The sequence below is a fragment of the Grus americana genome, chromosome 1 (assembly GCF_028858705.1).
Source record: "Grus americana isolate bGruAme1 chromosome 1, bGruAme1.mat, whole genome shotgun sequence".
Taxonomy (NCBI): Eukaryota; Metazoa; Chordata; class Aves; order Gruiformes; family Gruidae; genus Grus; species Grus americana.
Window position 1 is genome coordinate 80,943,423 of NC_072852.1, and position 21,771 is coordinate 80,965,193.

General features: G+C 50.2%; 2 protein-coding genes across 4 annotated transcripts; both read right to left on the reverse strand.

Annotated features, from left to right (window-relative positions):
- Positions 1–3,718: 3,718 nt before the first annotated feature.
- Positions 3,719–21,187, reverse strand: LOC129212652 (probable G-protein coupled receptor 19). Of its 2 annotated transcripts, none has more exons than XM_054841531.1 (2): positions 21,071–21,187; positions 3,719–5,034 (listed from the first exon to the last, which is right to left on the reverse strand). In XM_054841531.1, exon 2 carries the CDS (start codon positions 5,012–5,014, stop codon positions 3,770–3,772), a length of 1,245 nt encoding a protein of 414 aa, XP_054697506.1. In that variant the 5' UTR covers positions 5,015–5,034; positions 21,071–21,187; the 3' UTR covers positions 3,719–3,769. The 2 variants fall into 2 exon arrangements, with proteins under 2 accessions (XP_054697506.1, XP_054697516.1); XM_054841541.1 differs by lacking the exon at positions 21,071–21,187 and adding an exon at positions 12,054–12,158.
- Positions 9,288–21,204, reverse strand: LOC129212645 (probable G-protein coupled receptor 19). 2 transcript variants are annotated; one of them, XM_054841508.1, is made up of 2 exons: positions 21,071–21,204; positions 9,288–10,552 (listed from the first exon to the last, which is right to left on the reverse strand). In XM_054841508.1, exon 2 carries the CDS (start codon positions 10,530–10,532, stop codon positions 9,288–9,290), a length of 1,245 nt encoding a protein of 414 aa, XP_054697483.1. In that variant the 5' UTR covers positions 10,533–10,552; positions 21,071–21,204. The 2 variants fall into 2 exon arrangements, with proteins under 2 accessions (XP_054697483.1, XP_054697494.1); XM_054841519.1 differs by lacking the exon at positions 21,071–21,204 and adding an exon at positions 12,054–12,087.
- Between the last annotated feature and the right edge of the window lie 567 nt (positions 21,205–21,771).

Sequence of the window (21,771 nt, forward strand, 5' to 3'; positions counted from 1 at the left end):
GTAGAGATTCCACCTGCAGCCCGTGGAGGACCCCACGCCGGAGCAGGTGGAGGCAGCTGAAGGAGGCTGTGGCCCGTGGGAAGCCCACGCTGGAGCAAGCTCCTGGCAGGACCTGTGGACCCGTGGAGAGAGGAGCCCACACCAGAGCAGGTTTGCTGGCAGGACTTGTGACCCCGTGGGGACCCCACGCCGGAGCAGTCTGCTCCTGAAGGTCTGCACCCCGTGGGAGAGACTGACGTTGGAGAAGTTTGTGAAGGACTGTCTCCCGTGAGAGGGACTCCATGCTGGAGCAGGGGTACGATGAGAGGAGCCCTCCCCCTGAGGACAAAGAAGCGGCAGAAACACCGTGTGATGAACTGACCGTAACCCCCATTCCCCGTCCCCCTGTGCCGCTGGGGGGGTGGGGGGGCGGAGGTTGAAGCCGGGAGTGAAGTTGAGCCCGGGAAGATGGGAGGGGTGGGGGGAGGTGTTTTAAGATTTGGTTTGATTTCTCATTGCTCTACTCTGTTTTGCTTAGTAATAAATGAGATGAATTTCCTCTCTCAGTTCAGTCTGTTTTGCTCGTGATGGTAGTTAGTGAGTGATGTCTGCCTGTCCTTCTCTCGACCCACAAGCTTTTTGTTATACCTTTTCTCCCCTGCCTAGTGAAGGAGGGGAGTGATAGAGCGGCTCTGGTGGGCACCTGGCCCCCAGCCAGGGTCAACCCACCACAGTCGTATACGTCCTACTGCAAGCAGATGATTTCAGAGAAAGGCTCAGAAATAGACAGCGAGACTCTCTGGTAGAGGAGAGGCCATTGAGTTTCATGCCGATTTTGATGAATGACCCGAGTCTTTGAGGACAGGCATTTCTGTCTTCTGAGAGATACCTGTCCCTTTCAGAGGTAGAGACTGTGGTGCAGGTTCACCAACACTGGTGACCTGCAGGCTGAGTGAGCGGAATATGCCCCACTCATCCCAGAAATGAGCCGTGCTTCCCAATGTCTGTGGAAGCTGCAAAAACCCAGACCCACTTCTCACTCGACGTTACATAAACCCATCCTGTAGACCGACAGAGGAGGTGTTTCCTTCACCGAGAGGTGGAATGGGGGGTAATATCTTCCACGCTCATAACATCTGCCTCAGGAAGGATGCTAGCAGCCCCAGCCTGCTCCCGTGCAGTCCTTAGTAACCTTGGTGTTACTGTCCCTAATATCCCTGAATCTTTTTGTTCTGGGTGTAATTTTGGAAGACCAGCCAGGTCTGGAATTTTTGAAGACAAGGCAGCACAGCGAGAGGACTGACTCCAGGCTGGGTGGGCGCTGCTCACCGTGAATCCTCCTCACGCCTTCCACAGTGAGGAAGTGTTCACCGAGAGCTGGCCATCGTATGCCTTTAAGAGTCTCTCCTGAACGCCAAGGCTGTCCCCGCATGCCCTTGCCTCCTTAGTTCCCTTCCCCGTCAAGGGCAGCGTTTCCCTCTGTCACCCTGAGAACAAGGTGGCACGACCCCCTCCCCACAAAACCTGCAGAAGATTTTTTTTTCTGCATGGCAGAGTTTTGATTTAGAAGGAAAACTCTGGAGGAAGAGGTCAATGGCCTCACGCAGCTGAGATGCGGGGGGATTCCCAGCAGCGGAGCCCCGGGCCGTGTCGGCTGAACTGTCACTAGGTGCGACTGGCGTCAGCTGTTGAGGAGGATCTCTGTGCGCCCGGGAGAAAACCCTGGGAGAGGGTCGACGTCCTTACCTTGGTCAGGGACCTCCCAAGCAGCAAGTCTGACCCTTCCCAGCTCCCAGCAGAGCCCGTCCTGCAGCGACCCGAGGGCTGTGCAGGTCTGTGGGTGACCCACGGGGCAACTGAAGGGTTGCCCTGAGCAACTGACACCAACACACAACACGGAGCCTCTGGCACAGCTGTGTCACGGGGAAGCCCTTGCTCAGCTCTGGGAAGGGACCCAGTCACCTTGTCGTGGCCTTGGGATGTGCCAAATTTCTGAGCTCATCAGTCCCCTGTGGACACGATCTTTAAGGTCCCTTGTAAGCCAAACCATTCGGAGACACGAGCTGTGGGTTTGCAGGGGTCCGGGCATTGCCAGATGAGTCCAAGCCCTGTTCTTTGTAAACACCAATGGCCCAGCTTACTGTCTCCCCTTTCTCCTGGTGCCGTCAAGGAGGTCCCCTTCTTTGCTCGCCAGACCCTTGCAGTCCTCCCTCCCCCTTTCTGTCCCCTGTACAGACATTGCCTTGCCTGGGCACTGAAAAAAACACAGAGCCTCCACAGCTCTGAGTCTGGCTAGTGAACGTCGCCACAGTGGGGAGCACAAGGCAAAAAAGGAGGCTAGAACTGACTTTAGAGGACGTTACGGCTCTGTGAGCTGCCAAACGGCTCGCTGTCAGACGGGGAGTGCTTGAAGTTGGGAGCCCTCGGTGTTTACCTCTCTGAAGCAGCACAGAGCAGTCGCCCAAGGTGGACTCTCCTTGCTTACTACACCCCCCCCCCCCCCAATGCTAAGACAATCAACGACCCGTCTGCCTTTTGGATGGTAGTTTCCACCTAGCCTGGATGCTGGAGCGACCTCTCTGTTTCTGAGCTAGCACTGAAGCACAGCTTCTGGGTCCTACCGGTGGTGGTACTCCATCCTCACGAGAGGAGCAGACACCACCGCCGTGGGGCGCAGCGGGGTGCAGAGGAGCCCCTGCCTCTCCCCACCGTTCCCCGGCCGGCACAGCCGGTGCCGTTCCCCTTCCCACCAGGAGCGAAGCTCTGCTTGGTCCCCTTGGGTTGTTTTCTCAGTGTGCTGGCGGAGAAAGAGCAGCAGGAGGCGGCTCCACCTGCAGCCGCAGCTCCCTGCCAGCTTGTCTGCTCTGGGATGGATGCCTGTTAGGGACCCATGCACACATGCGCCCGAGGAGGATGCTGCTAGGCATCCTGCAGAGCTCCTTTTCGTGCTCCTCTTTGGGAAAACCCACCACGATTTGCTGCCGCTGCCAGAGCCGTACGTCAGGAAGAGGGACTCAGGCCAGGGGATACACTAAATCGGACAGGAGAGGAGTCCCGGTGTGCCTGGTAGAGCCGTGAGCCCTTTTGATCAGCAAGGCTTCTCCCAGGCGGTGCCCACCACCCCTGGCGTCTGGGTGGGTGCACCAGGCTGGCTGTAGAAGCAGCTCGCCATAAGTCCCGGAGGGCAAGACCAAGGGGAGGACTTTTCTCAGGCAGTTTGGGCCACGAGACCTCTGGAGAGGCACAGCGCCCGAGATGCACAGGCGTTCAGCGCTGGCCTGATGCTGACCCCCCCGGGGCAGTGGGAATTGTACCGCTCATGTCCGTGGGCTCAGAGTTATGCCTGCATTGCCCACGTACGGACATCTTCCCCCTGGGGTCTGAGCGAGCAGGAAAACCCCAGGGCAACAGTATTCACAGGGCTGTAACGAAAGGAAGTCTAGATGGCTTTGGGTGGATTTAGACACTTATGCATGCTGGCCAAGGTGCGGTCATTGTAAACAGCAGTGGTTGCCCTTTCCCTTTTTCCCTACGTACTCATAGTGTAAGGGCTTTTCTGTTTTGGAACAAAGTTACGCTCGTGATTCAGGCAGAGTGGTTCCACAGAGTGGAACGTAACCGAAAGGAAAAGGACTGGACACATCAAAACCAACGCATTTAATAAAATAAAACATCTGTTTTTCTTCCCTAAAAGTTGCATTAAAACCCTGTAACTATACATTGGTTCAACACCGAGAGAAAGCTCCTTCTTGTGCGGGAACGTAGGAAATTTTCAAAGCAATGAATCCGACTAGACAAATGTATTTGGGGGATTGGACTGAATAGGCCACGCAAGCTTTTTTTCCTTTGCTTCTCTGTTAAAAGCCTCATAGACGGAGTCTTTGGTGACCGTTTTGGCCGGAGCTGGAACTTCCGCGATCCCAACGTGATTTTTCTTGGCTATCCTGGAACTGGTGGTGATGGTGTACGCATTGCTTCTGTAGCATTTCATGGCGGACATGCAAAAAGTCTCTTTCATCCCTCTTCTGAAGTTGGCATTGTAGATGGAGTAGATGGTTGGCTTTGAGGCTGAAGAACTGAACGAGATCCAGGTGATGGCCAGGAAAACCAAGGAGCTTGTTCTGTAGTCTGTTTCCTGCGGGTGCCACAGCTGGACCACGTAAAAAGGGAGCCAGGACAGGAGAAACACCGAGTTTAACATCAGGAACATCTTGATGGTGTTCACCTTGGTTCTTGGGACAATATTCATCGTCCTCCTGACAGTCATGCCATCGGTGCCTATTCTCCAAATGTGCTTGATGACCTTCTGGTAGAAGAGCATAATGGCGATGGATGGGATCAGCAAGACCACCAAGAGGTGGATGATACTGTAGGCAGCTCCTTCCCAAGAAGTGGGGAGAAAGAAGTTGCAGTGGTCGTCGCTGTCGGAGCCATAGAAAAAGAAAGCCGGTGATGCCAATGCAGCCTCAAAGAGCCAAGAGGCCAGAATCATTTTCTTGGCTTTCTCTCGGGACACTGTGAAGCTCAGGGGGTAGACGATAGCGTAGAACCGATCCACGCATATGGAGAGGAGCACGTACATCTGGACGCCAGGGGTGAGGTACTGTATGTACCTTACCAGCTTGCACATCACGTTCCCCAGCGGCCACCTGCCATAGGTAAACTGGAGCAGCACGAAGGGCACGCTTGCGACGCTGATGAGAAGGTCTGCGCAAGCCACGGAGACAACAAAATAGTTGGTGGTGGATTGTATCCTCCTGCTCCTGCGGATCACTAAGCAAACGAGGGAGTTTCCAAAGATGGAAACCAGCCACAACGCTCCCAAAACCATGCTGGCTACTGCAATTTCCCCCGGCCTCACGTCATACTGCAAGACAGTGTGGTTCCTGCTTGAGCTGGGCCCTATGGCTGACTCTGTCATCTCATAGCCAGCTGGAGGGTTGGAGGTTTCGGGGTCGCTCTTGTTCTGCAGCAGGAGCAGTAAAGTTGGGAGAAGAAAAGGACCGCTGCTGTTATCCATGCTGTGGGCAAACATGGCCACCTCTTTTGCTCAGGCTGCATGGAGAGAGGAGAAAAGAAGAGAAGAGAAGAGAGGTTATCTTTAACAAGTATGTGTGAAACACCTTCCTTAGCAATGAGAAGTACTTGTAAGTCGTTGTGTTGGGTTTGCGTGGCAAGGTTTTGGTAGTGGGGGGGGGCTGCAGGGGTGGCTTCTGTGAGAAGCTGCTGGAAGCTTCCCCTGTGTCTGACAGAGCTAATGCCAGCCGGCTCCAAGATGGACCCGCCCCTGGCCAAGGCCAAGCCAATCAGCGCCTCTGTGATAACATAGTTAAGAAGGGAAAAACCAGTTAGAGAGAGCTTTTGCAGCCAGAGAGAGGAGTGAGAAGATGCAAGAAACTCTGCAGACACCCAGGTCAGCACAGAAGGAGGGGGAGGAGGTGCTCCAGGCGCCGGAGCAGAGATCCCCCTGCAGCCCATGGTGAAGACCATGGTGAAGCAGGCTGTCCCCCTGCAGCCCATGGAGGGAGGATGAGGGGGTGTAGAGATTCCACCTGCAGCCCGTGGAGGACCCCACGCCGGAGCAGGTGGAGGCAGCTGAAGGAGGCTGTGGCCCGTGGGAAGCCCACGCTGGAGCAAGCTCCTGGCAGGACCTGTGGACCCGTGGAGAGAGGAGCCCACACCAGAGCAGGTTTGCTGGCAGGACTTGTGACCCCGTGGGGACCCCACGCCGGAGCAGTCTGCTCCTGAAGGTCTGCACCCCGTGGGAGAGACTGACGTTGGAGAAGTTTGTGAAGGACTGTCTCCCGTGAGAGGGACTCCATGCTGGAGCAGGGGTACGATGAGAGGAGCCCTCCCCCTGAGGACAAAGAAGCGGCAGAAACACCGTGTGATGAACTGACCGTAACCCCCATTCCCCGTCCCCCTGTGCCGCTGGGGGGGTGGGGGGGCGGAGGTTGAAGCCGGGAGTGAAGTTGAGCCTGGGAAGATGGGAGGGGTGGGGGGAGGTGTTTTAAGATTTGGTTTGATTTCTCATTGCTCTACTCTGTTTTGCTTAGTAATAAATGAGATGAATTTCCTCTCTCAGTTCAGTCTGTTTTGCTCGTGACGGTAGTTAGTGAGTGATGTCTGCCTGTCCTTCTCTCGACCCACAAGCTTTTTGTTATACCTTTTCTCCCCTGCCTAGTGAAGGAGGGGAGTGATAGAGCGGCTCTGGTGGGCACCTGGCCCCCAGCCAGGGTCAACCCACCACAGTCGTATACGTCCTACTGCAAGCAGATGATTTCAGAGAAAGGCTCAGAAATAGACAGCGAGACTCTCTGGTAGAGGAGAGGCCATTGAGTTTCATGCCGATTTTGATGAATGACCCGAGTCTTTGAGGACAGGCATTTCTGTCTTCTGAGAGATACCTGTCCCTTTCAGAGGTAGAGACTGTGGTGCAGGTTCACCAACACTGGTGACCTGCAGGCTGAGTGAGCGGAATATGCCCCACTCATCCCAGAAATGAGCCGTGCTTCCCAATGTCTGTGGAAGCTGCAAAAACCCAGACCCACTTCTCACTCGACGTTACATAAACCCATCCTGTAGACCGACAGAGGAGGTGTTTCCTTCACCGAGAGGTGGAATGGGGGGTAATATCTTCCACGCTCATAACATCTGCCTCAGGAAGGATGCTAGCAGCCCCAGCCTGCTCCCGTGCAGTCCTTAGTAACCTTGGTGTTACTGTCCCTAATATCCCTGAATCTTTTTGTTCTGGGCGTAATTTTGGAAGACCAGCCAGGTCTGGAATTTTTGAAGACAAGGCAGCACAGCGAGAGGACTGACTCCAGGCTGGGTGGGCGCTGCTCACCGTGAATCCTCCTCACGCCTTCCACAGTGAGGAAGTGTTCACCGAGAGCTGGCCATCGTATGCCTTTAAGAGTCTCTCCTGAACGCCAAGGCTGTCCCCGCATGCCCTTGCCTCCTTAGTTCCCTTCCCCGTCAAGGGCAGCGTTTCCCTCTGTCACCCTGAGAACAAGGTGGCACGACCCCCTCCCCACAAACCCTGCAGAAGATTTTTTTTTCTGCATGGCAGAGTTTTGATTTAGAAGGAAAACTCTGGAGGAAGAGGTCAATGGCCTCACGCAGCTGAGATGCGGGGGGATTCCCAGCAGCGGAGCCCCGGGCCGTGTCGGCTGAACTGTCACTAGGTGCGACTGGCGTCAGCTGTTGAGGAGGATCTCTGTGCGCCCGGGAGAAAACCCTGGGAGAGGGTCGACGTCCTTACCTTGGTCAGGGACCTCCCAAGCAGCAAGTCTGACCCTTCCCAGCTCCCAGCAGAGCCCGTCCTGCAGCGACCCGAGGGCTGTGCAGGTCTGTGGGTGACCCACGGGGCAACTGAAGGGTTGCCCTGAGCAACTGACACCAACACACAACACGGAGCCTCTGGCACAGCTGTGTCACGGGGAAGCCCTTGCTCAGCTCTGGGAAGGGACCCAGTCACCTTGTCGTGGCCTTGGGATGTGCCAAATTTCTGAGCTCATCAGTCCCCTGTGGACACGATCTTTAAGGTCCCTTGTAAGCCAAACCATTCGGAGACACGAGCTGTGGGTTTGCAGGGGTCCGGGCATTGCCAGATGAGTCCAAGCCCTGTTCTTTGTAAACACCAATGGCCCAGCTTACTGTCTCCCCTTTCTCCTGGTGCCGTCAAGGAGGTCCCCTTCTTTGCTCGCCAGACCCTTGCAGTCCTCCCTCCCCCTTTCTGTCCCCTGTACAGACATTGCCTTGCCTGGGCACTGAAAAAAACACAGAGCCTCCACAGCTCTGAGTCTGGCTAGTGAACGTCGCCACAGTGGGGAGCACAAGGCAAAAAAGGAGGCTAGAACTGACTTTAGAGGACGTTACGGCTCTGTGAGCTGCCAAACGGCTCGCTGTCAGACGGGGAGTGGTTGAAGTTGGGAGCCCTCGGTGTTTACCTCTCTGAAGCAGCACAGAGCAGTCGCCCAAGGTGGACTCTCCTTGCTTACTACACCCCCCCCCCCCCCCAATGCTAAGACAATCAACGACCCGTCTGCCTTTTGGATGGTAGTTTCCACCTAGCCTGGATGCTGGAGCGACCTCTCTGTTTCTGAGCTAGCACTGAAGCACAGCTTCTGGGTCCTACCGGTGGTGGTACTCCATCCTCACGAGAGGAGCAGACACCACCGCCGTGGGGCGCAGCGGGGTGCAGAGGAGCCCCTGCCTCTCCCCGTCGTTCCCCGGCTGGCACAGCCGGTGCCGTTCCCCTTCCCACCAGGAGCGAAGCTCTGCTTGGTCCCCTTGGGTTGTTTTCTCAGTGTGCTGGCGGAGAAAGAGCAGCAGGAGGCGGCTCCACCTGCAGCCACAGCTCCCTGCCAGCTTGTCTGCTCTGGGATGGATGCCTGTTAGGGACCCATGCACACATGCGCCCGAGGAGGATGCTGCTAGGCATCCTGCAGAGCTCCTTTTCGTGCTCCTCTTTGGGAAAACCCACCACGATTTGCTGCCGCTGCCAGAGCCGTACGTCAGGAAGAGGGACTCAGGCCAGGGGATACACTAAATCGGACAGGAGAGGAGTCCCGGTGTGCCTGGTAGAGCCGTGAGCCCTTTTGATCAGCAAGGCTTCTCCCAGGCGGTGCCCACCACCCCTGGCGTCTGGGTGGGTGCACCAGGCTGGCTGTAGAAGCAGCTCGCCATAAGTCCCGGAGGGCAAGACCAAGGGGAGGACTTTTCTCAGGCAGTTTGGGCCACGAGACCTCTGGAGAGGCACAGCGCCCGAGATGCACAGGCGTTCAGCGCTGGCCTGATGCTGACCCCCCGGGGCAGTGGGAATTGTACCGCTCATGTCCGTGGGCTCAGAGTTATGCCTGCATTGCCCACGTACGGACATCTTCCCCCTGGGGTCTGAGCGAGCAGGAAAACCCCAGGGCAACAGTATTCACAGGGCTGTAACGAAAGGAAGTCTAGATGGCTTTGGGTGGATTTAGACACTTATGCATGCTGGCCAACGTGCGGTCATTATAAACAGCAGTGGTTGCCCTTTCCCTTTTTCCCTACGTACTCATAGTGTAAGGGCTTTTCTGTTTTGGAACAAAGTTACGCTCGTGATTCAGGCAGAGTGGTTCCACAGAGTGGAACGTAACCGAAAGGAAAAGGACTGGACACATCAAAACCAACGCATTTAATAAAATAAAACATCTGTTTTTCTTCCCTAAAAGTTGCATTAAAAACCTGTAACTATACATTGGTTCAACACCGAGAGAAAGCTCCTTCTTGTGCGGGAACGTAGGAAATTTTCAAAGCAATGAATCCGACTAGACAAATGTATTTGGGGGATTGGACTGAATAGGCCATGCAAGCTTTTTTTCCTTTGCTTCTCTGTTAAAAGCCTCATAGACGGAGTCTTTGGTGACCGTTTTGGCCGGAGCTGGAACTTCCGCGATCCCAACGTGATTTTTCTTGGCTATCCTGGAACTGGTGGTGATGGTGTACGCATTGCTTCTGTAGCATTTCATGGCGGACATGCAAAAAGTCTCTTTCATCCCTCTTCTGAAGTTGGCATTGTAGATGGAGTAGATGGTTGGCTTTGAGGCTGAAGAACTGAACGAGATCCAGGTGATGGCCAGGAAAACCAAGGAGCTTGTTCTGTAGTCTGTTTCCTGCGGGTGCCACAGCTGGACCACGTAAAAAGGGAGCCAGGACAGGAGAAACACCGAGTTTAACATCAGGAACATCTTGATGGTCTTCACCTTGGTTCTTGGGACAATATTCATTGTCCTCCTGACAGTCATGCCATCGGTGCCTATTCTCCAAATGTGCTTGATGACCTTCTGGTAGAAGAGCATAATGGCGATGGATGGGATCAGCAAGACCACCAAGAGGTGGATGATACTGTAGGCAGCTCCTTCCCAAGAAGTGGGGAGAAAGAAGTTGCAGTGGTCGTCGCTGTCGGAGCCATAGAAAAAGAAAGCCGGTGATGCCAATGCAGCCTCAAAGAGCCAAGAGGCCAGAATCATTTTCTTGGCTTTCTCTCGGGACACTTTGAAGCTCAGGGGGTAGACGATAGTGTAGAACCGATCCACGCATATGGAGAGGAGCACGTATATCTGGACGCCAGGGGTGAGGTACTGTATGTACCTTACCAGCTTGCACATCACGTTCCCCAGCGGCCACCTGCCATAGGTAAACTGGAGCAGCACGAAGGGCACGCTTGCGACGCTGCTGAGAAGGTCTGCGCAAGCCATGGAGACGACAAAATAGTTGGTGGTGGATTGTGTCCTCCTGCTCCTGCGGATCACTAAGCAAACGAGGGAGTTTCCAAAGATGGAAACCAGCCACAACGCTCCCAAAACCATGCTGGCTACTGCAATTTCCCCCGGCCTCAGGTCATACTGCAAGACAGTGTGGTTCCTGCTTGAGCTGGGCCCTATGGCTGACTCTGTCATCTCATAGCCAGCTGGAGGGTTGGAGGTTTCGGGGTCGCTCTTGTTCTGCAGCAGGAGCAGTAAAGTTGGGAGAAGAAAAGGACCGCTGCTGTTATCCATGCTGTAGGCAAACATGGCCACCTCTTTTGCTCAGGCTGCATGGAGAGAGAAGAGAAAACGTTATCTTTAATAAGTATGTGTGAAAAACCTACCTTACCCAAAGACATGTAATTGTAATTCCCTCAGCTTGACATACATCTGTCCTGTAGATAGACAAAGACGTCTCTTACACTGAAATGTGGAAATGGAAGTAATATCTTCCACGATCATAACATCTTCCTCGATAACAATACTAGCAGCCAAACCCTGCTGCCATCCAATCATTAGTAACAGTGGTGTAACTGGGGAGTAGTTTATTCTGGGGGTTCTCAGTGTTTACCTTTCTAAAGCAGCACAGAGCAGCTGTCCAGAGTGGACTCTCACTGCTAAGTATAAAAGCACTCCTATTGCTTAGACAATCAATAATCCATCTACCTTTTAGATGGCGCTTGTCACCTGCCTGGATGCTCAAGTGATCTCTGTATTTCTGAACTAGCAGTGAAATAAAGCTTCTGGGATCAAACTGTAGGTGGTCCTTTGTGGTAGGTATGGTACACACCATGGTATGTGATAGCTATGACCTACTGTTTTAACGAAGAGTGAGACAAGAATGGATATAATGCTAGACAGAGCTTCCAACCGTGGGTTTATCAAGATGGTTGTGTTCTTTCTAGCCTATCACAGGGAGAAAATGGAAAAATACTTAATTTTATTGCCTGTGCATTTACAAACACTGTGCCGTAGGCTGATGCTCCAAAAAGTGTCATTTCAGTCATGGTGTTTACATTCAAAGCCTCTTACTCATTAGTAATCGAAAATCTTTTTTGTGGGTATACTGTATGAATGCTAAACTCCAGAGTCTTGATACTGTGCAAGATAAATCAGGATTCACTTAATGACCAGAAGATCAAAAAGTTCATCCCAGAAGCCAAGTGGACATGTTCAAAAAGCCAGCAACATCATCAGCTTTCCAAGTGATCCAACTCCCAGCTTTGCTTTCTGAGGTTTTTTTCCAGTGTTTTGCTGATGCTTTTTGTTCTGCCTGCTCTACCACCAATTACTTTCTACCTGTCTGCCCACTCAGAGCAGAGCCTGTATGCACAAAGCCACTGTGTGAATTTGCGATCTTGCTCCTTGTGCTTTTTTGCATGTCATCTTCAATAATGCAATGCAAAATAATAGTCAGATGTAGAAGAGGAAAAGATGTACTAATTGCTTGATGTGGTTAGGAAGACTTTTTTTTCCTCTAGCTTTTTAGACCCCATATTCATTAGCTGTGCTCAATATAACATTGTGTGTTTCCCATGAACACGCTTGATGTACAATCAGCTGCACAGCACAGGCATAAATTTAGCGTGCTTGAAAATGCAGGCTGTGATTGAGAGCAGTGCAGTGCAGGCGCATGGACACAGCCAGTCTGTGTAGCTGCAGTTGGGCTGCCACAGCACCCCGCTGCGCCTCTCCTCCACCCTTCGCATCGTGCCTGGTCACTGACTCTGCATCATTGGAAAGTGGGTCGACGCGTGAGTCACCAACCCTGCTCCCAAAGCAACTGACCTTATTTAGCAGCTTTTGCATGCTGGTGGTGTCCGGGAGCTGGTAACATGACTCAGGTTAAGCTGGACTTGTAGCCAAGTTCCCCAGGTCAAGAAAGACACGAACTACTGGAAAGAGTCCAGCCAGGGGCTACAGAGATGATGAGGGGACTGGAGCATCTCTCATATGAGGAAAGGCTGAGAGAGCTGGGACTGTTTAGCCTGGAGGAGAGAACACTGAGAAGGGATCTCATCAATACTTGTAAGTATCTAAAGGGCGGGTGTCAAGAAGAAGGGGCCAGACTGTTTTCAGCGGTGCCCAGCGACAGCACGAGAGGCAAAGGGCACAAACTGGAGCACAGGAAGTTCCACCTCAATATGAGGAAAAACTTCTTCACTTTCAGGGTTACACAGCACTGGAACAGGCTGCCCAGAGAGGTTGTGGAGTGTCCTTCTCTGGAGATTTTCAAAACCCGCCTGGATATGATCCTGTGCAACCTGCTCTAGGTGAACCTCCTTCAGCAGGGGGGTTGGACTAGATGATCTCCAGAAGTCCCTTCCAACCCCTACCAATCTGTGATTCTGTGATTCTGAAGCAGTTTGAGGCTAGTAACAACTAGGTTTGTGTTGTAGTGAGGCGTGTTAAAACAGGAGTTTTGCATGGCACCATCCTGTCAAAATAACACTCGGAGACATCAGTAGTGAGACCCAGACGTGGGTGTCATAGTGGTTGCCTTGCCAACTGCCTGCAAGGGGCACGGTCTGCAGATGATACCCTGCCCCTGCTCCCATCTTCTGCTGGACGGCTGTGCAGTACTGCCCAGCCTGGCCTTTGCTGTCCCAGCATTCTTAGCTGCCTTCCCTCATCGTTTTCTTAGTAACATTTGCCTGGCAGATGATTCCTGGTTTCTCAAACAGCTCCTGTTTGCCTTTCCCCCACCCTCCATCAGGTGGATCTGCACCCCTGGAGATATCCTGCTGTCATCAGCTGTAAGCAGGGTATTTGGGTTGCTGTCTCTGGCAGAATGGCAGGATGCATTGACCGTACAACCCGCCAAATTACATGTTAGAATTATCTGTAATAGAATAATACATGTGGAGCTATTAACTAGATAGAAAAGAAGATTATGGGCTAATTTTCTTCCTTAATTTCCCTTCTTGCCATGCAGAAGTATGTACTATTTAAAAATAGCCACATGCACAAATTAAGCTCAGTAGAAGAATAACCAGATGAAATTTCTTGGCCAATATTGAGGAGTAGCAGAAGTCAGGTACAAGAATGAAACGACTTTCCTAAGGCTTTAAAATATGCAGACTTGCTAACACTGTTCTCATGATATTTCTCCTGGTGAGCCTGTCTTTTCAGACCTGAGCCATTTAGTTATGCAGGGGAGTAAACCCAAAAATAGTTACAGGGTTGTAGCACTCAAATAGTACTTTTTCTCCGTTGCATTTTGCCTACAAATCAGTCCAACCGCTGTTTACCAGAGAATGCAGGTAACCAGCAAACATAGAACCATAGAATCACTTAGGTTGGAAAAGAACCTTAAGATCACCATCGAGTGCACCCTCAGCAAGTTTGCCGATGACACCAAGCTGTGTGGTGGGGTCAACACGCTGGAGGGAAGGCATGCCATCCAGAGGGACCTTGACAGGCTGGAGAGGTGGGCCTGTGCGAACCTCATGAAGTTCAACAAGGCCAAGTGCAAGGTCCTGCATGTGGGTTGGTGCAGTGCCAAGCACAACTACAGGCTGGGTGGAGAATGGATTGAAAGCAGCCCTGAGGAGAAGGACTTGGGGGCGTTGGTTGATGAAAAGCTCAACATGAGCCGGCAGTGTGCGCTTGCAGCCCAGAAAGCCAACCGTGTCCTGGGCTGCATCAAAAGAGGCGTGACCAGCAGGTTGAGGGAGGTGATCCTGCCCCTCTACTCCGCTCTGGTGAGACCCCACCTGGAGTACTGCGTCCAGCTCTGGGGGCCCCAGTACAAGAAGGACATGGAGCTGTTGGAGCGAGTCCAGAGGAGGGCCATGAAGCTGATCAGGGGGCTGGAGCACCTCTCCTATGAGGACAGGCTGAGAGAGTTGGGGTTGTTCAGCCTGGAGAAGAGAAGGCTCCAGGGAGATCTTACAGCAGCCTTCCAGTACCTAAAGGGGGCCTACAGGAAAGCTGGAGAAGGACTGTTTACAAGGGCAGGTACTGATAGGACAAGAGGTAATGGCTTTAAACCGAAAGAGGGTAGATTTAGATTAGGTATTAGGAAGAAATTCTTCACTATGAGGGTGGTGAGGCACTGGAACAGGTTGCCCGGAGAGGTTGTGGCTGCCCCCTCCCTGGAAGTGTTCAAGGCCCGGCTGGATGGGGCTTTGGGCAACGTGGTCTAGTGGAGGGTGTCCCTGCCCATGGCAAGGGGGTTGGAACTAGATGATCTTTGAGGTCCCTTCCAACCCAAACCATTCTATGATTCTATGATCATGGAGTCCAACCATAAACCTAACACTGCCAAGTCCACCACTAAATGATGTCCCTAAATGCCACATCTGCATGTCTTTTAAATACCTCCAGGGATGGTAAAACAGAAGAGGCACTAAACACAGGTGCAAGTAATACTATATTTTGTCATTCTTTCTTGATTGGAAAAATCTGAAGTCATTTGGCATGCTGCCCACAAGATCCAGGTGAAAATATAAGTGCAATAATAGGGACTTTACCCAGAGCACAGGATTGCTCTGGTTGAACAGCAATTACTTGTTTTATTTTTTTGAAAAGTAAATGATTAACCAATGTGCTCTGAGATTCCTGCATTCCTAATGACAGATAACTTTTCCTTCTAATAAACCAGAAGCTGATTTCCTTTTATATTGAAGATTCTCTACTGAACTCTGTTTTTCCTAGGTGGCACTGAGATCAGAATTGTGACTTGATTTAGCACTAACAACCTTAATTGTCTATGGCCCAGCATATCTTTTTCTTCTGTGGGCAAGCCTGTTTTTTACAGTGGAGACTTAAACTTCTGTGGTATGAGCATGACAAGCTCAGCATACACACTGCCCTGTATGGGTCTGGGATGGAATAACTACAGATTCTGTATTTTGCTACATTATGAATCTCCAATTCCCATGTCCCCATTTGCTGCATCATTTACTGAAAAATGATTTAAGTGTTAGTGAACTGTTAAACTTGCAAATATGACATCCATAAGAAAACAGCGATGAGCTCTTTAGTCTCCCTCTGCCTTGCAGGTCAATAAGCAGGTATTAGAAACACAAGAAGTAAAATTTATGTATAGCAAATATGTGACGCCTAATTAGATTTTTATTTAACAAAAATGCTTTTGTTTGATTTTCCCTTTAAACCTATATAACACTGAGCTGAGTGAAAGGATACTTTCTAGTAATCGTGACTCTCCATGGATGCAGCAGTGTCAAAAATCTCACTTTTTTCTTTTGAACATTTTAGAGTGGAGATCCTTTTAAAACTGGTATAAGGACTTCCTGTATTTCTGTTTAAAACCCTAAATTTTTTGCATTTGCTTGGGAAAAAAAAAGGGCATGTGAAATGACCCATAATCATCAAAGAGGGATTTCCTGGTGCCACAGTATACTATTACTATTTAATTTGCAGTTTGAAGGCCCAAACACTCCATTTTCAGGGTTATCCCTTTGGGTTGATAGCAAATGAAACATATTCTTGCTAACTCTCCAAAACAGATCTGTTACTTAGAGAAGAAGTATTTGAGCCACAAGAACCTCATAAAATCACTGCCACATCTACTTTGCTGTTGCATAAAGCCCATATGGCATAGTTACTATGTGTTTGCATGTTTACTGTCCTCTCTAGAAATGTAGTGTCCATTGCAATTTGGAGGAGTAAAACCTAATGAGATTCGCAAAGGAATGCAATAAATAGCTTTTCTTAGTGTTTAATCAAAAGAATAAACATTTTTTCCTGTTTCTCAGGATTAAAAAGGTAGCTAAAGAAACAGGTCATTGTACATGGCTTAACCTAGCACTAGCAGAAGGGCTTTTTTATTCAACATTTTTACTTCTCTGCATCATAACTGTGAAACAGTAGGCAAATTCTGGCCCAGCAAATTATTTCGAAAGCATTAAGCTGGTCATTTACTCCATAGACTTCCCTCTCTGAAGAGTATTTTGGGAATAGCTGCCAGACTGGAAGTGGAATGCTTCATCTAACTTAATCAACATTAGAAGTGGGAGTAAATTGAATCAGAATGGGGGGGTGGCTTTTGTCTGGATGTAAGATGCTAGAAGATGACATTCATCCCTGCCTAAATTCAAATTAACTACCCTGTGCGTGCATCGTCTCAATGTAATAACCCTTTTATAGAAGAGCACAGAGTCTTTTAACCTCTCTCTGTTTCTTGCTACGCAGAGATGTCTGTGTGCATATTGAGGCCATTTAGTACTTCTGCTTCCAGTGGAGGAATGCGGATACGCATGCTTTTGTAAGCACACAGATTCCCTGCCAGTTCTTTTCTCTGGTCTAGTGCTCATAAAAATGCTCAAGCATTCGCCCTGTTCCTCTTATGAAGGCTTTTCTATTCTCTGTGTGGCTCTTCTGAGCGAATCTCTTGAGGCGAAGTGTGTTCTTCCTCACTCTCTGCATTCCAGTGCATGGGGATAGAAAACATCTGCCCCTCTTTTATCAGGACAATAAAATGTTTTGAATGCAACAAAACTTTTGAGATCCATGCCCATATATCATACGTTGCTGCCTGCTCCCTGGCTCTACCCAGCTGGTGGAGGTTCCTGTTCTGCAGCATGGGTAGCTAACGATGACATGACTATAACTGTGGATAGGCTGTTTTGTGGATGAAGTTTTCAGTGCCAGTGTGGTCTCAGCTCAACTTACGGTAAAAGCTTCTGAACTGAACTGATGATGTAAGTCGATATATGTTATTGCATCTCATATCAGCATCTGAGAGCCTAGCCTGTGTTGCGGGGTGAGATCATGGGAGCAGGAAATAGGAATGAAATCAAACACAGGAGGGAAATGTTCTTAATTTCCAGCACATTTAAAGAATATATGTTATACTCAGCTACTGCACAAGCATGAATCTAAACAAGATTTTTCTGCTGTATGCTTGAGGAAAGTAAGGACAGCTAGACAGTCTCTTTGCCATCAACCTTCATTGACTCTTAATGTTCTTTCCTGACTGTTTTAACAAGGTATTAAAACTGAGAACAAGGATTTAATACTGCAACGTTTGCTGGGATTTGGGCCAGTTTATGTTTCTTGTACTGGTTGCCTCAGGAAGAATAATTTTTCAGCTTTATCCTTTTGACTGAGCATAGTAAGTGGTGAGCCATACAGTCACTAACTAGACCAAGAACAGGGTCCATCTATTGCTTCTGGGTCTATCAGCTCACATCTGGAGTAACTACTCTGACTGTAGCACTGGGTCTGAGGCCTGGCCCAGGGCAAATCCATGGGGCATGATTTTGATGAACGTTCAGGGTTCAAAACCATACATAAGTCACAAGTTACTGCATATTGCCTGAGTCTCCTTAAAAGAAGGTGCCATCTTTTGAAGGTCATTGTGGTGTTAAAGGCTCTGGGAGCAATGGCTTTTTCATGCATCTGAAGTCAATTAATTTTTCTCATGCATTTACCATGGGTTAAGACTGACATGTAGGCAGTCACTGTAGGTCTATTAAGCTGAGTTGAGTTGCTAAGACCTAGTAGCTTATTCATGCATCTAAGCCCTAAGAGTGCGTTTATTCTGTGTTGGTGGTGGGAAGGAGCCCTTACAGTAACTGTGGCTTCCACTTACACCCAACATCATGCTCTGATTCACAGACAGATAGTGGTAAAATATGAGCCACATTTGTGCTCACCTCTACCCAGATAGACACCCTCACCTCATCAGCATCTGTGGAGTGAGGGAACAAGTGTAACTCTCTTCAACCAGGGCTATACTGAAGCACACATGGAGTTTGCAACCCTCAGATCTGTAGAGAGGATGACCTTTCTGAAGAGGTAGTCAGGGTCACGTACAGTGAGAAATTAATCCTCCAGTGGCTGTGGGGTAGAGTCATCCACAAGGCCCAGGGAGGACACAGCTTTCCTTCCACAGACCTGGGCTGTGCCATATGAATCGTTGAGTTTGCCATGACCTTCTGACAGCCTGAGTCATCCATCTGTCTTCTCTGGTCTCGCCCATGGCCTGGTCTGGCTAATCATAGGAGACATACACAGCACGATGCTCTGGCTACTACCTCATGAGCATAATGAGTGCAACATAGTGTTTACAAACAGTTATGCAGTGGTTATAAGTCTCCTTTTATAGATGTAACTCTTCTTCCCCAAAGGAAAGACCCACAGAGTTTTAAGTGTCTCAGAGCTTTATTCTATACTCCTACTGCTGTGACTAGTAGGCAAAACTCTGGATTAGCACTGATCTAAAAATGATGGCAGAACCTAGATCTGTGCCCAGTGTGACTGTGGGGACATGAAAAAGTGGGAGCAAGGAGAAGAGGGACAGACCTCATCTCCTACTCTGCTGTCAAAATAGGTTCCACCTACTGGAGTTGTCCAAGAAGAGTGTGGAGAAGCTTGAAATATACCTTTGCAGGCTGCTTGCCTTCCTTAATGGGGACTGAGTCTGTCCTGGGGCATGGCTAGGCTGGACCCTTTCCTGATTCAGATTTAAAAAAATAGACGCTCTCTCCCACACACTTACATTAAGTTTTGGCAACACCAGGCCCTGCCCACAACACAGCACACTCTTCTGCTTGATGTGAGGAACGCAGTGCTTACCAGGGCTGGTTTGCCATGGTGGGTGTTGACAGATAAGCTCTGGTGAATCTCACGCTTGGCTGATTTCTCTGCCCATCTCTTGGAAATTCTCACCCTCTCCCCACCAAGTGTCCTCTCCCCCGCAGGGAAAACGTGCCAGCAGCTTCGGTGAGGACTCTGGCAGCTTAGCTCACCCTTTCACTAGCAGTGAGCACAAGTTCTCCTCCCAGCAGAACCCTTAGGGTTGGTGGGGTTTTTTTTTTGTTGCTTCTATATGAAAAGGTGATATAGAAATGAATTCTTGATAGTAAATCTTGTAGAAGCTGCTTTCTCAGTACACAAGAAGTTCATATGCTAACAGGATTTTTTGCACTAGGATGTGAGAATTCCTGTTGTATGGCTCTTGATGCTTTTCAGTAAGGTGGATCTAGTGCTCACAGTATACAGGTCACGTGTGCCAAACATAGTGACAGAGAGTGGAGTGACACTCGTGGCTAATAATCATGCCAGGGAGAGAGTTGTCAGAGCTCAGAAGATGCTTCCAGGAGGACCAAACTGATAGGAATAAGAGGAGGAGACCTGAATGAGCAGTAGGAGAATGTTCCCATGGGCCTCCGTCAGAGGATATGGCCATTAGTGAGAGCATCTCATAGTCTTCCTACACTAACTTTGCTGGAGAAGCTGGGAGGGCTGAAGGCCATGCAAAGCCCATAGTTAGGTTGGAAATGCCTGATGCAGAGGTGATTGTTGGAAGGGATGTCTGACCTGAGCTAGGGAGGACAACAGCAGACCAGAGGAAGCCACTGAGGAAAGATACTGGCCTGATGATACCCCCTGAACTGGATATGTCTTCTTGGGCAGGGTGCCTGTCAGAGGGAAAGTCTAGGGGATGATGGAAGCTGCTGGAATGGAGAAATCCCAAACACACAAGTGCTGCATCATGTTTCAGTGTCGGGAGAGCTGTGTTTGTGGTGGGGAGGGGGAGCAGACTCTACCTGAGGATGTTAGAGGTTATTCTGCATTGTCTGATTGAAATTACTCTCTAAATTGTTAAACACCTGACGGAGGATGCCTAGTGGGGCTGCAAAAGAAAATGCAGATGGAGATTATATGGTGTGACCCAGATGGGGGAATTGCAGTGCACCGCTTTGCAAATAGAGGCTTCACAGGAGAACTGCGGGGGAGTAAGAGTCTGCAAGCTCTTTAAGCTAAGGAGCAGAGCTCCCCAAACTTGTCTAAGGTATAGACATTCCTCCCCTTATTGACTCATCTGAGACCAGGATGTTTAAAATAATCTCATAAATCAAGCTACCAAAAATCCATATTTAGACACCCAAATAAAGATTAGCTTTTAAGGATGCCTCTGGATTGGCATCCAATTTTTCTGCAAATCAAGCCACTTGTTTAAGTGATTAACAGTGGCTTTAACAACAAATCTTCAAGAACCACATTTGAAAATCTTTGCCAGAAAGAATTGGCTATGAATCCTGCCTCATACACACAAATGGCCTTTTGAAAGCAGAAGGCAGTTTTACTTCTCCATTACTCTGTGGAGCAAACATACCATCTGACATGCTGGAAGCCAGCTGGATAAATGAAAAATATTGCTCTGCATTCTTAGAGAGTATGTGCCTAAATAAGCAGAAAACAGAATAGCCTTCTTGCCTCTGCTGGCTACAGATAAGCAAAGATTACTATGCCTGTGTTATTCCCTTAAGTAGCTGCATCCAGGCACCCACACAGAAAAAGGGAGACAACACTTTCAGAAAGGATGATTTAAAATTAATGACTGAAAAATACAAAAGCAGCTGTTTTAGTGCAATAACATGAGGAAGGAAGAAATTGTTTGAAGGTATCTAGAGAGAAGAAAAACCCAACAGATGGACAGATTGGTCTGCTCCATCTCAGTAAAAGTTATTTTCTGCTTTCATTGAACTCATCATGTCAGGGGATTGTTTTAAGACAAATACATAGCATAATTTAAAAATAATTAATATAGACAGACAGAATGTAGATTTGTGCAGAAAATATGGATAGTTATCCTGCAGTAATTCTACACACCTCTCTGCTTTCAGGAGAATCAGCTTAAAATTCAAGCCCCGCAGAGCATTGGCTCCTGAGGAATGAGTCCTCCTTGCTAAAACCCAAGGATTTTAAATGCACGTAAGTAAATACACAGAAGATAATTTACTGGAAAAGATCACGTTGCTTGTCTCTGCAAAGAGAACTATCCCTTTAGCCACCGCACTGTTCAGCACAGCACCTATCCATCCACATACCTGTTTCACAGCATAATCCCAGAGGTGCCGGTCTCGTCCTTCCTCTGTTTGTAATCCCGAGTGAAGGCACCCCTGGGAAGGCGGCAACCATACTGGAAACCACGTAGTATAATCACATCTGTAGCTACCTCCGCCCGGATATTTGTAAATCTGCTCGAGGGGGCAGGGACGGGGTATTCTACCCCTTTTCTTTGAGGGAGGAAAAAATGACGTTTCGCAGGGCTGGCCGGCTGCTGCCACCAGTTTCTTTCTGTGTCATGTGGGATGCGGATCATGTGGCTGTCCCTCCCAAGACCCAGCCGCCCCGGACCCTCCTCTTCCCCCTTCCCCCCCTCCCCGCGCCCTGCGGGATGTCCGCCCCCCCCCCGTCGGGGCTCGGCGGCGCGGGGCCCGTCAGCACCACGGACAGCGGCGCGGCGTCCGCCCGCGCCCCGGAGCCCCGACGGGGCGGGCACCGGGCTGCCCCCCTCCACTCCCCCCAGCTTCGGGGGCTCCCCCCGCTCCGCCCCGGCCCACCGTAAAGCCCCCGGGGGGGGGGGGGCAGAGGGGGGCAGTCCCGGGGGCAGTGCCGCCCCTCGGCCTGCTGCGGGGTTTGGCTGCCGGCGCTGACGTCCCGGTTGCTATGGCGAGGTGCGGCTGCTAAAGAGGATGCTTTTCTTCCACCGTGGTCGTCATGGGACCCTGCCAATTGAAAGGAACGG